The sequence below is a fragment of the Odontesthes bonariensis genome, chromosome 9, assembly GCF_027942865.1.
Source record: "Odontesthes bonariensis isolate fOdoBon6 chromosome 9, fOdoBon6.hap1, whole genome shotgun sequence".
Classification (NCBI taxonomy): Eukaryota; Metazoa; Chordata; class Actinopteri; order Atheriniformes; family Atherinopsidae; genus Odontesthes; species Odontesthes bonariensis.
The window spans coordinates 6,453,576-6,466,713 of NC_134514.1; the positions used below are offsets into that span (position 1 = coordinate 6,453,576).

General features: G+C 38.4%; 4 protein-coding genes across 4 annotated transcripts; 3 read left to right on the forward strand and 1 right to left on the reverse strand.

The window, feature by feature from the left end:
* Positions 1-2,821: 2,821 nt before the first annotated feature.
* On the forward strand, positions 2,822-5,772 carry guca1c (guanylate cyclase activator 1C). Its single transcript, XM_075474314.1, has 4 exons — positions 2,822-3,520; positions 3,910-4,059; positions 4,547-4,634; positions 4,819-5,772. The coding sequence occupies exons 1-4, from the start codon at positions 3,326-3,328 to the stop codon at positions 4,953-4,955; spliced, it is 570 nt and encodes a 189-aa protein (XP_075330429.1). The 5' UTR covers positions 2,822-3,325; the 3' UTR covers positions 4,956-5,772.
* A 36-nt stretch (positions 5,773-5,808) lies between these two features.
* thrsp (thyroid hormone responsive) lies at positions 5,809-6,768 on the forward strand. The gene has a single exon (XM_075474315.1). The coding sequence runs from the start codon at positions 6,306-6,308 to the stop codon at positions 6,717-6,719; it is 414 nt and encodes a 137-aa protein (XP_075330430.1). The 5' UTR covers positions 5,809-6,305; the 3' UTR covers positions 6,720-6,768.
* Positions 6,769-7,660: 892 nt separating this feature from the next.
* ndufc2 (NADH:ubiquinone oxidoreductase subunit C2) lies at positions 7,661-8,834 on the reverse strand. The gene is made up of 3 exons (XM_075472872.1): positions 8,567-8,834; positions 8,205-8,348; positions 7,661-7,845 (listed from the first exon to the last, which is right to left on the reverse strand). Exons 1-3 carry the CDS (start codon positions 8,703-8,705, stop codon positions 7,796-7,798), a joined length of 333 nt encoding a protein of 110 aa, XP_075328987.1. The 5' UTR covers positions 8,706-8,834; the 3' UTR covers positions 7,661-7,795.
* Positions 8,835-9,223: 389 nt separating this feature from the next.
* rab30 (RAB30, member RAS oncogene family) lies at positions 9,224-13,138 on the forward strand. Its single transcript, XM_075472871.1, has 5 exons — positions 9,224-9,403; positions 10,190-10,288; positions 10,370-10,453; positions 10,569-10,752; positions 11,441-13,138. Exons 2-5 carry the CDS (start codon positions 10,196-10,198, stop codon positions 11,689-11,691), a joined length of 612 nt encoding a protein of 203 aa, XP_075328986.1. The 5' UTR covers positions 9,224-9,403; positions 10,190-10,195; the 3' UTR covers positions 11,692-13,138.

Consider the following 13,138-nt stretch of genomic DNA (forward strand, 5'->3'; position numbering starts at 1 on the left):
TTTGTGTTGAGTTCTTTGCTTCACTTTGCTCACAGCTTGTGGTTTGAGAAAAGCCTCGTTGAGTATAAGTAGCGGAAGTAGTGTAGGAGCCAGCCAATCACCTAACCAATCATGTGTCTGATCTCGTGACTGATTGTCTAATACGATTCAGAGCAGCAGGCCATCCCACTGTAGACGTTTAAAGCATCCGTGTGAATCCTTCCAAAGGCCAGGAATACACTTGTTAATTGTGGACTACGGATACATGTGTTTATCATGGCTGTCTCGTGTTCAGCATTAGTCTGGAGCATTGTTTGTGTCTGTCCTTAAGCTGGATTTGGCTGGATGTATGGTCAGAGGGTTCGTAGTGTTTAAAAATGGCGGGAAAGCATGTAAAGAACGTCCACAATTACCCTTATCTTTACAATGTGTCTTTACCACTGCACAGTGACAGATATGCTTGGGAAATTTTCTGGTGAGATATCAGTACCATTTTGCTGCCGAAAAACATCTATTTGGAAAAGAGCTTCTGTCTCTTTTATCAACAGTTTGCACCAACAACAATTATTTACATCATCTGGAGAACTAAACATTCATCCACATTAATTTAGCTTATGCTTTTACTCAAAGCAACTACAAACTAAGATTCTCATCGGAAGGAAATGTGGGTTTCAGTATCTGAAGACTGCTGGTGTCCTTCAATCATTGCTCCATTCAGTGCATGATAACTTACTAAGACGGTCGCTCTACAGCCCAGAAAGTCATCGGCTGCCCTCTCCTCTCCCTGTAATATGTGTGCAAGAATGTTTACAACAGTCACTGTTGTTCTTTAAGCTTTTTATTTATCTATTTACAATGTTGGAGGTTTTGAATGCACTTTTTTTTAATTCTTTTGAACCATTTTTTTATATTTCAATTTTGTTGCATTTTTTTTTTTTACAATGACAATGAAGATATTCTGATTCTGAACACTTTGTCATGTGAATTTGGAAAGTTAAGGATTGAACCAGCAACTCTGATTGAAGATTTGATCGCTCTAACTCACGAGTTAAAGTTGCCCACGTTTCACAAGTGCTGACCTACAAAATCTTAAGCATGCTTTTTTCTAAAAGGAAACTATTTTTAATCATGTTGTCTCATCAACTGTGAGCGCTGTACTCAGGTATTAGCCACGACTCCCTCAATAGTCTCCAATCTGTTAAATATTCTGTAACTAGACTCATCACCGGGACTAAAACACAAAAATGCCAACTTACATTTGCCTCTCTAATTGGGCTATTTTGTAGATTTGGTATTGATTCTGACATTTTTACTAATCTATTTTAAAGCCTTATGGCCTTGTAACCTAAATACATCTCAGACTTAGTGGCCCTCATACGTGCCCTCCTTGCCATTTAAATAAGCAGATGGTAAAATCCCTGCTGACAATTGCCAGGTCACTGTTTGTGGCTGTTTCGTGATCCTGCCCTCTCCATTAGCACCCATATTCTGTCTGTCTATTTTCAAATCCCTCCAAACTTTCTTCTATGTGAAAGCCCTTTGGCAGTCTCTGATATTTATCAGACACCCATCCTTTCTTGTACAACACAAAGTCAAATACAAATGTAATAACGTTATATGATAACAGCAGTTTATCTCAGCTGTGACCCTGTGAGCACTGTCTACAAGAGTGGTCAGGCGTTGTGAGCGCTCCAGTTTTCCCCCAAATCAATATATAATCACGTGATTTTGAAATACATTTTTGTGCAATGCACCACTGGGAGTTCAATAATTTATTACCTCAGAAAATCAGATATATCTCCCTGCTTTGAAACCATCAGTAAAACCATTAAAATAACAAATGTTATAAACAAGGCACATTTTTGTTTAGAGTAGATTCACTGAGTCAGATGACTCCAATTAGTTTTAGAAGCTCAATATATATTATTTCCCAGCTCTCTCTGTTCTGCAGAGGTAAATGCGTGTTAGTTGTAGGTGCCGATGCAAAATCAACATTGACTCTGGTTGTGTATGTCTAATAGGCTCACAGATATTGGCTGCCAGGCTGGGTCCATTTGCCCAATCCTATTTTGAGAACTGTCAGCCGTCTAAAGGCAGATTTACTATAATAAGCACCGTGAGCTTTGATAGCCTAGTTTGTCTGAATTACAGTGGCAACCCTTAATGCCTCTGTGCACCCGTGTGCCTGTGAGTGGGTCACAAAGGTGTGATTCATGGTTTGACAGTGCAAGTTTTACATGTCTGTTGGATAGTGTCTTGTAAGAAATGTTTGAATTGCAGAATTTTGCTTTGAATGCGGTTTGTTTTATTCTTAGTATTTTTCACCCTGATTTTGTTTTCAGTCCTAAACTAAATTCTTTCTTTGCTCTTGTGTTTATCACTAATGTGACATCTAGCCCAGGGAAAACAGCTTAGAAACAGCAGTGTTTGTACACTTTGGTACATTTCCAAGAATATAAATTAATTGTCACTGAAACAAACAAAAACAGCTTGAAATATTCAATCCATAAGAAAATGTGTTATGCAGCATAATTTAGTTTCCCTTCAAACTCCAACTGTGCTGCAGTTAACTCATTAAAATTCATAGAGAATCAAAATAATATACACAAAAAATGCTTTAAATTTGGGCCTTTATATTAATTATTGTGTACTGTATTATTCTGTAGTTTATCTGTAGATTATTTATGATAGTTATTCCTCTTGAAATATTGAAATATCAAAATGAATTCCATCTCTCAACACTAAATATTTGAAAATCATATTTTAAAGATTGTGAATAAGTGCATTTAAAATTGGTTTTTACCTGCTGTCACAGAGAAATGTAATTATGCAAAATTCAACATTAAATTAAAATTATTTGTGCTTCACTACATTGGTTGAACAAGGGTGATGAAAAAGACTCCGGAAAATAACGTAAAATATTACTATAACAGAGTTTAAGAGCTAACTATGTCCCCCCCCATCTCAATTTTTGCATTTAAGAGAAAACTTTTTAAGACCCTTTAAAGGGAACTTACTTTGCTCCACATTTGAGTCCCATTACACAAAACTACAGTCTCGGTAACATCCCTCTTTGGGAACATCCCTCTTGATGCCAAAAGTCTGGCTCTACGTCGGCCATCAAGTATGCAAAGTCCCAGGAGTTCTAGGAAGACTTTTGTTGTTATCGCATTAAAGGTTTATTTCCCCTTTGAGCTTAAAGATTAGGGCAGACTTTGCATCAGCTTTCGGTCAGACTTCAGAAGTGTTGGTGTCACAGTCTTTTCCAGTCGCACTTTCGTTGTAAGTTTCGTGGCGAAGCTCTCTGCAGGATTCGTGATAAAAATCACAGTCCTCTAAAGGAATAATGGGTTCCCATGCCTCAAGCCTGGATGATATCTTGGAGGAGGACATGCACCACTGGTACACAAAATTCATGAAGGAATCTCCTTCAGGACTCATCACGTTGTTTGAGTTAAAGACGATGCTTGAAATGAATGGTATGACAGAGGAGGCCAGCAGTTATGTGGACCAGGTCTTCTTCACTTTTGACATGGATGGGGTAAGAAAATACTGCATTTAATCTTTTTTTTTTTTCATTTATAACCTTAACAATACAGATCCAGACGACTAAAGATAGTTGCTTGGTTCACTGCTGATGCAATCACCTCAGTGTAATCACCATTACTCAACATGGATGTAGAAAATAAAGAGCTTACAGTAGATTTAAATGCATTTGACTGTAAAATGTTTCAAAAGGAATGACCAGACTTTATAAATGATATCTGCCTCTTTGAGAGGAAACAATTTGGTTAGATTGTACCAAATCGGGAGTCCTTAACTCTTTTGTGGACAGATAAGATAGATGCAGTAAATGTTTACTCGTAACAACATAGCACAACGATGATATGATGACAGGCTGAAGTCTTTCCTTTGTCTTTTACTCCCCAGGATGGATACATAGACTTTGTGGAATACATTGCAGCTATAAGTTTGCTACTGAAAGGAGAAATAAATCAGAAATTAAAGTGGTACTTCAAGCTCTTTGATCAAGATGGAAATGGAAAAATCGACAAGGATGAACTGGAGACTATATTTAAGGTAGGGTGTATTCTCTATGAATGTTGCATTAGCACACTCATTAACATTTGTGGAAGTGAGCTGCCTGTGGTTCCCTGAATCAAGCAGCTTTTTCCTGAGATAGTAACTACTCTTTGGTGTCATGACATAAAGTACACATTCCATCGAATCTGATGGGATCATTTTGGCCTTTACTGTAACCTGATTCACAGAGTGAGTAGGTCACACAATCAGCCTAATCATTTGACACATTTTCCCCTGTTGGTGTGTAATTCTATTAGCAGTCAAGTCGGCTCGTGAACTATTTATTATGAAAGGTACTTTAATTAAGTGCAGTTAAGGCTGGGAAGAGATATGTTGGAACCAATTTAATTATTTCGTTCATTATTACTGACCTGCTTAATGTTTTCATGCAGCAGGTGTTTTTTTTTTTTTATATGTCACTAATTTAGGTCAGACTGATAATCCACTCCAAGCTTAATTTGCCTCTGTAAAACTCCTCTTTCAGGCTATTCAAGATATCACCAGAAGCTATGAAATCCCTCCAGAGGAGATTGTGACTCTTATATATGAGAAAATCGATGTCAATGGAGAAGGTAAGCTCATGGATATTTTTCAATCAGCCTTAAATGAAACAACTTTGTTCTTGTTTGGAAATAATGTCATCGTGATCAGATGTGGCTTCTGGTTTCAATGAGCTAATAACTCCCATTAAAAAAAAAAAACGATCTAATATTCAAAATGTGTAGAATGGTATTTGATTGTTTTTTATCCTCTCAGGTGAGCTGACGCTGGAGGAGTTCATCAGTGGAGCGAGGGAGCATCCTGACATCATGGAAATGCTCTCAAAGATGATGGATCTTACTAATGTCCTGGAAATCATTATCAACGGTCAGCGCATGAAAGCTGTTGAGTGAGTTGGGAACCAACAAGCAGGATTATAAGACTGTGCTGTGAAAAGTCAAGTCCAGACTCTTGTTACATGTTGCCAGGGGGACACAGCAACACCCCCACCCGACCCATGTGCTCTATATGTGTAGAACTGTCAGGCATGAAGTAGAGAGCAAAAACTATTTAAGCTGAAAATCTTTCAACAGCAGCTGGTTTAATTTTCATTCAGAATTTCTAGTAATTTCAAATTGAACATACAGAATTATCATTAGTTCTGCTTAGGACTGCCAACTAAGTGAATTCCTTACAAAAATATAAAATGCACCGCGTTCACTAGCAGCAGAAAGTATAGTCTTATGTAGTTACTGCTGTATGGTTTACATCTGAGACTCAAACTGTTGGTTTTTTAGTGCTGTTAATCCTGCAGGATCTGCATGAAAACTATACTGCTGCTTTAAAAACTCGGGACTGAACACAAATGCAGTGACTAAATGTAAAGGTAGCTGGCATTGTGAACAGGAAATGTCATTTTTCACTTTTTTTGCTACCACTAAGGTTACAACATTGCCTTAAAAATCCGTTTCTTGGTTTTCTGTTTTTAAGAAAATGCTCTTTTGAAAAGGATTTCTTACCAGATTAAAATGAAAAAAAGAAACTGAATTGTTCTTAATTAAACGACTGACTTTTCTTTTTGTGTGATACAAAGAAATGTAACAATGTTATGCACAGTTCAGCTGCAAATACTGGAGGCTATGTTAAAATTAGAGATGAGATATAAAAGCCTATAATATCCCATGTAACAAGTAGAACTATGTTATTTGACTGTCAATAGGGAACTGATGCATGTACTTCACCACTTTACAACTGAAAGAGCTCAAGATTGCCATCTTGTGACCACACGTCCACATCTTGTGTGTGGAACAAAGGTAAAGAAAGAAACTGCCAGTATGTTTCAGCAACTTTTTACGATTTAATATTCTGTATTTGATTGAGCTTTTTAGTATCTTGTTTGAGTCTGTTCTGGGACACAGTTTGACAATCCTGAGCTCTTAATTTGTCAGAATAAAACCATGAGCTTGTTCAAACACGATGGTGTACATGGTTAATGATTTGACAGAAGAACATTTTGGTGCCCAACTGTTCAGAAATTATTAAATTCCCCAGACACTGTGGGTTGTGTAAATCAAATAGAGATAAGGGTTTGACTCCATGTAGTACTAAGTGCATCGTGCATCGGATGATGCACTTGCGTAAATGCTCCGATCTTCCCACCGGGGCTCATGATATAAACTCCAGTGTCTGCTTCACAACTTTGCACTGCATACTACTGCCTACCACCACCGCAGAAGAACAGCCATCCACATCCAACTGGAACCATGCAGTCTGCCACAGCCAAATTCAACAGGAACAGCCTGATCTTGACTCTGAAACGATACAGCTCAGCCGTCGGCGACATGGAGCAGACCGTTCTCCTGCCCAGCCTGTTGCGAGACGTGCCCTCTGACGAGGTGTGGGACTGTGAAGCAGCGGAAGAGACCTGCAGAGATCTGTATGGGAACTACCTGATGCTCAAGGCCATCAGAAACACAGTGGAGAGCAGTCTGGTTCCCCTAGATGACCTCAAAGCCAAGAACAAACTTGATAAGACCCTGGAGTCCCTCTTGGACACTAATCCTGAAGCCCTGTTCCACTTCCATCTGAGAGGACTGTTTTCTGTGATGAGTGAACTCACAAAGAAGACTCGGATCCTGACTGAGAAGTACCTGGACATTATCGGAGTGGCAAATTAATGGCAAAATATCTTAAATGTCTGAATTGCTTTCATTCTGTAACAAAGCTTCGAACTCATTGAATACAAAATAAATGTGCTTTGCCAAAATCTATCAATTATATCTCTTCATTTGCCTACTGTAAAAGAGCCTTTATAGTCGTATCAAATCAAATCAAATTAAATTTATTTGTAGCACATTTCATGTACAAAACAGTTCAAAGTGCTTTACATGAAATAAAAGCATTGCAGCAGGGAGTGGAAGAAGCATTAAAAATACAAGCAACAGTCCAGATAAATTCAAAGATATCGTGCAGATTTCATGCATAGACACATGAGAAAAGAAATGTTTTTAACCTGGTTTTAAAAATGTCTCCATTTGGTGAAAGTTTAATCTCCACTGGCAGTTTGTTCCACTTGTTTGCAGCATAACAGCTAAATGCTGCTTCTCCATGTTTAGTCTGGACTCTGGACTGGACCAGCTAACCTGAGTCCTTGGATCTAAGAGCTCTGCTGGCTTTATATTCTCTGAACATGTCACAGATTGTAAACCATCAGCAGGCTTTTAAAATCTATTCTGTGACTGACTGGAAGCCAGAGTAAAGATTTTAAAACTGGTGTGATGAGTTCAGATCTCTTAGTCCGGGTTAAAACTCCAGCAGCAGCGTTCTGGATGAGCTGAAGATGTTTAATGCTCTTTTTGGGGAAGTCCAGTTAAAAGAGAGAAAAGAAAAAGAAACCTTTAATTCTGTTGATGTTTCTGAGGTGGTAAAAAGCTACCTTGGTGACAGCTTTGAAGTGGCTGCTGAAAGTCATATATATATATATATACATACATACAATATGTCAATCGAAACATATTTTTATCATAAAGAGACAGCTGTTGTCTTTTTATGATTTATCAATGAACACAGGATAAACCTTAGTGTTGTCAGTACTCAGAAAAACTCAAGACGGTAAAAATAGGGTATTTCTTTTTATTTACAGAGTTATATTTTTCATAATATATGACAGATTTCACAAAAAAGGCTGCACAAAACATGTTGGTCAGCAAATGTTTTGTCTTCCATCCTTTTTCACATCTACAGCCAGGGACACTTAGCGCACAGGATAGAAGGGCTCCACAACATGAGCAAGGGTCTTTTTTTCTGGCAGGACAAAAGAAACAGAAAAGCAGCATTATTACACACATGATATGTTCATACTCTAAAGTCTAGTTTTGCTCAATATTTCCCATTCATCCAGGTCATGGTAATGTCCAGTTGCCTTAACTCAAGCTCGTAGGATGTCACATAGCAACAAAAACTTATGTTACAGCAAACTAACAGTGCAGGGTTTCAAAACTTAAAAAAGCCAGAGCTGAGATCAGCACAAATAAAAAATAGAATGACACTTTTCTTTGAGAAGGTACATTTGTAACTTAAATGCAAAGTTCACCGAACAGTGCTTTTCTGTTTTTGAACACAATATACAGGTATGTATAACAAAATCTGGCACCATAACTTACCCTTAGGTTCAAATTTATCTGGGTGGAGTCTGATGTACTCGTTCATATCTCGATCCAGTCTGGCGTAGGTGTAGTTCTCATATTTTGTTATGTGGTAGCCGATGAACCAGCCAATTGTTGAAAGAAGGACCTGTCGATGAACCCCTAATTAAGAAAACAAGACAAACGTCATAACTCTGATCTGAAGCGCATGTCGTAGGGTTACAAGCAATCGTTGATTTGAACCTTTCAAATTAGTTAAAATAAAATAATAAAATTTAATCAACTTTCATACAAGGGTTGGTTTTTAGCACATCAGTTAAAGGCTCTGCAAATGTTGTTACTTCCACTATCTCTGCACACGTCTGAGCTGAAAGGCTAACCTGATTTGAACGGCGGCCTGTGGTTGATAGCATTTTGCAGCATCGCGGACACCCAGCCAACTCCGGCCAGCCACACGGAGTTCCTGTTCACGATTCCAGGAGGAGGAAGCGACTTTCCCTCGTCTGGAACGAGCCCCATGACGATAATATTAACCTGAAATCTGCAGCTTTTGTGACCTCAGCGCTGTGTACTCCCGTCTTCAAGCTATCACCTCTTCTAGGAAGTCAAGGGCAGGGTGTGCAACCGCTTGAAACCTCCGGCAAAAACAAACGAGAGCTGCTTCAGTTCCACCTCTTCAGTTTCCTAGCAACCAACGCCAGAAGACAAAACTTGCTATTCATAGCTAGCTGCTGAGGACTACTAATGCATAATTACGTTGGTATTTACAAGGATAATCACCCAGACAGCCATTGTTAGATTGTAAACAGTGACAAATGGCAAAGCTAGTTGTAGCTAGAAGTAAAAGTCGCCCAACTATGAACGACAAAGTTACGTCTTGCAAAAGAGCCGAAAGGCACACAGAGTTATGGAATAAAAGGGGCTGTGAAATGAATCAGAACTAAACTTTAGCAGTAACACGCAGCACTGAAGAGCAGTCTTTGAGTGGATGTGGAGCTAATGACATCATTGAGTGCATTACCCCTCCTCCTTCTCCCTCCTCTTCCTCTATCCTCCTTTATCAGACAAGCTGCTGCTGCTGCTGCTACTGGGCTGCTGAGGATACACACCACACAGCCAGGGGAATTATGCCCTGCCCAGCTGCGGCTTTGCCTATTTGAAGGGGCGACCTATGCATACCAAGTAGTTAAAGGTGCGGGGATATCCCCGTGTTTTTGGTAAGTGCAAATGATTTACTGGCTTTATGCGCTGAGCTGTCTCTGATTTTTCACTCCTGCATCTCCAGATTGTGCCAAAATGGCTAAAGTCGCACGGTAGCTGCTAGTTGCTACTGTTGCTAGCTTCGCCCTAATAGCCATTAAATCAGGCTCTGGATTAATCTTTATTAGCTGGAGGTGAAACGCTAATTCTTATTAAATATGCACCAGAGGCTGCAGTTTTTTGGGTTTGACAATAGTAAAGGGGGAAAGGAAACGTGACACAGGGAGGAGTTTTTAATTTTGCATGCGAGGTAGGGTTAAATAATGCACCCGAACTGGCATCAAGATTGTCAGTATTTCGTACGTTCTTGCGAGCAACAGTTTGTTTGCTTAAACAAAATCACTTTTTACCGTAATTATTCCGTTTTTATGCGGGTCTAGGTAGGATTGATCCTGTTAGTTGCAGAACAAATGTGCTGCAGTACTAACCTGATCTACGTTTACACAGAATGTAGTCTTTCAATGGACAATACATCAACACCAGAGATTGTAGGGATGCTACAAACTTAATTATTTCAATAAACTGAGACTTGTAGAACTGAAATTTCAGGATAAATTCAGCATTGACTCGGATTCCCACACTGAGGATCCTTTAGTATGTGTTGGAATGTTATTCAGGTCAAATGTCATTGTGATCTGAGTTCTGAAGATGCTGCCCTGTGTTCCAGTTTCACAACAACTCTTTGCCTTCCCCGTGTCTCCACTAACCACTTCTATTTTATTTTGTTCCTGTATTTTTCACAGTTTAGCATGAGCATGGAAGATTATGACTACCTGTTCAAAATAGTTCTCATAGGAAACGCTGGCGTTGGGAAGACATGTCTCGTCCGGCGCTTTACTCAGGTTTGTATTTTTATCGGAGTTGTTAAAGTTACTTTGTGTGAGAGTATTTATTTCACATCTTTACTTTGATTCTAATTTTAGGGCCTTTTCCCACCTGGACAAGGGGCTACCATCGGAGTAGATTTCATGATTAAAACTGTGGAAATCAAAGGGGAGAAGGTCAAGGTAGACAGGATTTAAATTGATTTTTTTTTAAATGTGTAAATGAGCATCCATCTGTGCTTCATCCTCATTTGGAAGGACAGTTGCCCACATTGTTTTTTTTTTTTGTCTTTTCCAGTTGCAGATATGGGACACAGCTGGACAGGAGAGATTCCGCTCCATTACTCAGAGTTATTACCGTAGTGCCAATGCCCTCATTCTTACTTATGACATTACCTGTGAGGACTCCTTCAGGTGCCTTCCAGAGTGGCTGAGGGAGATTGAGCAGTATGCCAACAACCAAGTGGTGACTATATTAGTCGGTAAGAAAGCTTCACTTTCTACTTTCATTGGGGTTAACCGTCTTTTGTCCGCCATGCAGCACATGTTATGAAGAGATTTTTTTTATCAAACACAAAAAACAGTTTTGTTTTTTCTTTTAAAAAAATGTTGAATAGAAAATCAAATCAAATTTATTTGTATAGCACATTTCATGTACAAAACAGTTCAAAGTGCTTTACATAAAATAAAAGCATTACAGCAGGGAGTGGAAGAAGCATTAAAAATATATAAAAGAATATAAAGAGAAACAAATAAAATCATTTAAATGAATTTAAAACAAGCAACAGTCTAGATAAGTTCAAAGATATCGTGCAGATTTCATGCATAGACACATGAGAAACTAAATGTTTTTTACCTGGATTTAAAAATGTCTCCATTTGGTGAAAGTTTAATCTCAGCTGGCGGTTTGTTCCACTTTTTTTGCAGCATAACAGCTAAATGCTGCTTCTCCATGTTTAGAAAGCTCAGATTCTTCATCCCACACACAGAGGAACATGCATACACCTCCAACTCCATCTGTTTCACGACACACACACAAACACACACACCATTGTTCAGTCACACTGTTGCTCAGAATGATGTGTTGTGATACAATAAGCCAGACACTCACTCCTATAGTTTGTTTACAGATGTATTGTCTCCTTTTTTTTTTTTTTTTTTTTTTTTCAGGTAATAAAATTGATCTGTCAGAGAAGAGAGAGGTTCTCAGGCAGAGGGCTGAAGACTTCGCTGAGACTCAGAGCATGCTGTATCTGGAGACGTCAGCCAAAGAGTCTGACAACGTTGAGAAACTTTTTCTTGACCTGGCGTGTGAACTCATTCGAGATGCTAAGCAGAACAAGCTGGATAACAATGACACTACCCCCATGCCCGGCGAGGGTAAAACCATCAGTTATTTGAACTGCTGCAGCCTCACTTAAAGGGTGCTCAGCTGCTTGGTTGTGGGTACTGAGTACTGACTTAGTAGCCATTGACTGTAGAGGTTGGATGGCTGAGCGCCAATACTTCCGTCCCACTAAGATGGCATAAAGCCACCTCTTAGTTTGATCATTTCTAGTCCCATGCCTCTTTTAAGCCGTGCAAGGGAGTTAGTCAGCTTTAGTTTGGCCCAAGCAATTTAAGATGCTGCCATTGATGAGAACTCAATCCTCACTGGAATAGGAAGTGTTTGTCTGATGCATCCAGGAATCAGAGGGGAGGCTTCATTTTTGCCTCACTATTTTGAAATCCAGGATTTTCCTGTTTGGGCTTTAAGATCCATTTTCATCAAACATCAATATTCACCAGCAGTATTACGTGAGTGAAAGGTTCTGCCAGGTATTTTGTCACAGATCCCACAGCTGACAAATGGTTCTGGGATCACTGGCTGTTACCAGTTATTGATAATATGTTTACATACAGTACAATACATTTTTGAGATTACCAAGTTCGATCAAGCTTTGCAAAATTAGCCTAAAATCTGTTGCACATTTTTTTTTTCCACTACAGTTTCTTCTGTTGTGAGAATCAATGTTATTACCTTTCAAGATTTCCTTTTTGAATCATTTTGCACCTGTCATTACGAACTGTGAAATATTCATTCCCAATAGAATTTTTTTTTTTTACTTGCTGCTAGAATATGTTTTTATGTCAAATAACATAAACCGAAACACATGTACAAGTACTACAGTATTCTGTGACGCTATTATTATTTCTTAGTATACTTGCAGTGCTTGTGAAAGTTGATTTAGTTTAAAACAGTTGGACAGGTCGCTATCAGAGGAAATTATAGGTAGTTGAGAATTACTTTTCAATGTTAGCTGTTTTTTCTCTCTTTTTTTTTTTTTTTTTTTTTTTGCTTTTGTTATTCATATACGTGAGTATTTCTGCATTTGTTGCTGCTTCCTAGACATGGAATTGTTTAAAGGGGTATGTCCATGTAGTTCTGTATAACTAGTTGTATTTCATATGCTTTTTTGTGACTCTTAATTATTCAGCATGGTTACCCATTATTTGTATTGTCTAAAACTACCATTGATTTATTTGCCATAACTGCAATCTGTGTTGACCAATGCCATATACTGCACAGCTCCTTTTTTATTTTAATTATTGTAACGTTTAGTCTTTTGTTGTACAGATTTAGTTCTGTACATCTCTGCACTTTGCTTTTATAATTTTGTATTTTCAGTATTCCCTTTGTAAGAATGGCAAGAATTCTTCATTACCTTTTACCTTAGATTTCATCGCAGTTACTCATGGCAAATCCTTTGCATCAACCTATCAACAGTAATGGGAAATACAGTGGAAATGCTGTTGTGCTTATTTTCATTTATGTGTAAAAAAATAACCACTAAAATATTCTGTATAACATTAAAGAACTACACTAAA

What these genes read in the sequence shown, in the direction of transcription:
- guca1c (XM_075474314.1), top strand. Translation starts at nt 3,326, where the DNA reads ATGGGTTCCCATGCCTCAAGCCTGGATGATATCTTGGAGGAGGACATG. An exon ending in AACTGGAGACTATATTTAAG is followed by an intron (nt 4,060 to 4,546) that starts GTAGGGTGTATT and finishes CTCCTCTTTCAG; the next exon opens with GCTATTCAAGATATCACCAG. An exon ending in AATCGATGTCAATGGAGAAG is followed by an intron (nt 4,635 to 4,818) that starts GTAAGCTCATGG and finishes TTATCCTCTCAG; the next exon opens with GTGAGCTGACGCTGGAGGAG.
- thrsp (XM_075474315.1), top strand. Translation starts at nt 6,306, where the DNA reads ATGCAGTCTGCCACAGCCAAATTCAACAGGAACAGCCTGATCTTGACT.
- ndufc2 (XM_075472872.1), bottom strand. Translation starts at nt 8,705, where the DNA reads ATGGGGCTCGTTCCAGACGAGGGAAAGTCGCTTCCTCCTCCTGGAATC. An exon ending in CAGGCCGCCGTTCAAATCAG is followed by an intron (nt 8,349 to 8,566) that starts GTTAGCCTTTCA and finishes TTTCTTAATTAG; the next exon opens with GGGTTCATCGACAGGTCCTT. An exon ending in AGATAAATTTGAACCTAAGG is followed by an intron (nt 7,846 to 8,204) that starts GTAAGTTATGGT and finishes TTGTCCTGCCAG; the next exon opens with AAAAAAAGACCCTTGCTCAT.
- rab30 (XM_075472871.1), top strand. Translation starts at nt 10,196, where the DNA reads ATGAGCATGGAAGATTATGACTACCTGTTCAAAATAGTTCTCATAGGA. An exon ending in TCGTCCGGCGCTTTACTCAG is followed by an intron (nt 10,289 to 10,369) that starts GTTTGTATTTTT and finishes TTCTAATTTTAG; the next exon opens with GGCCTTTTCCCACCTGGACA. An exon ending in TCAAAGGGGAGAAGGTCAAG is followed by an intron (nt 10,454 to 10,568) that starts GTAGACAGGATT and finishes TGTCTTTTCCAG; the next exon opens with TTGCAGATATGGGACACAGC.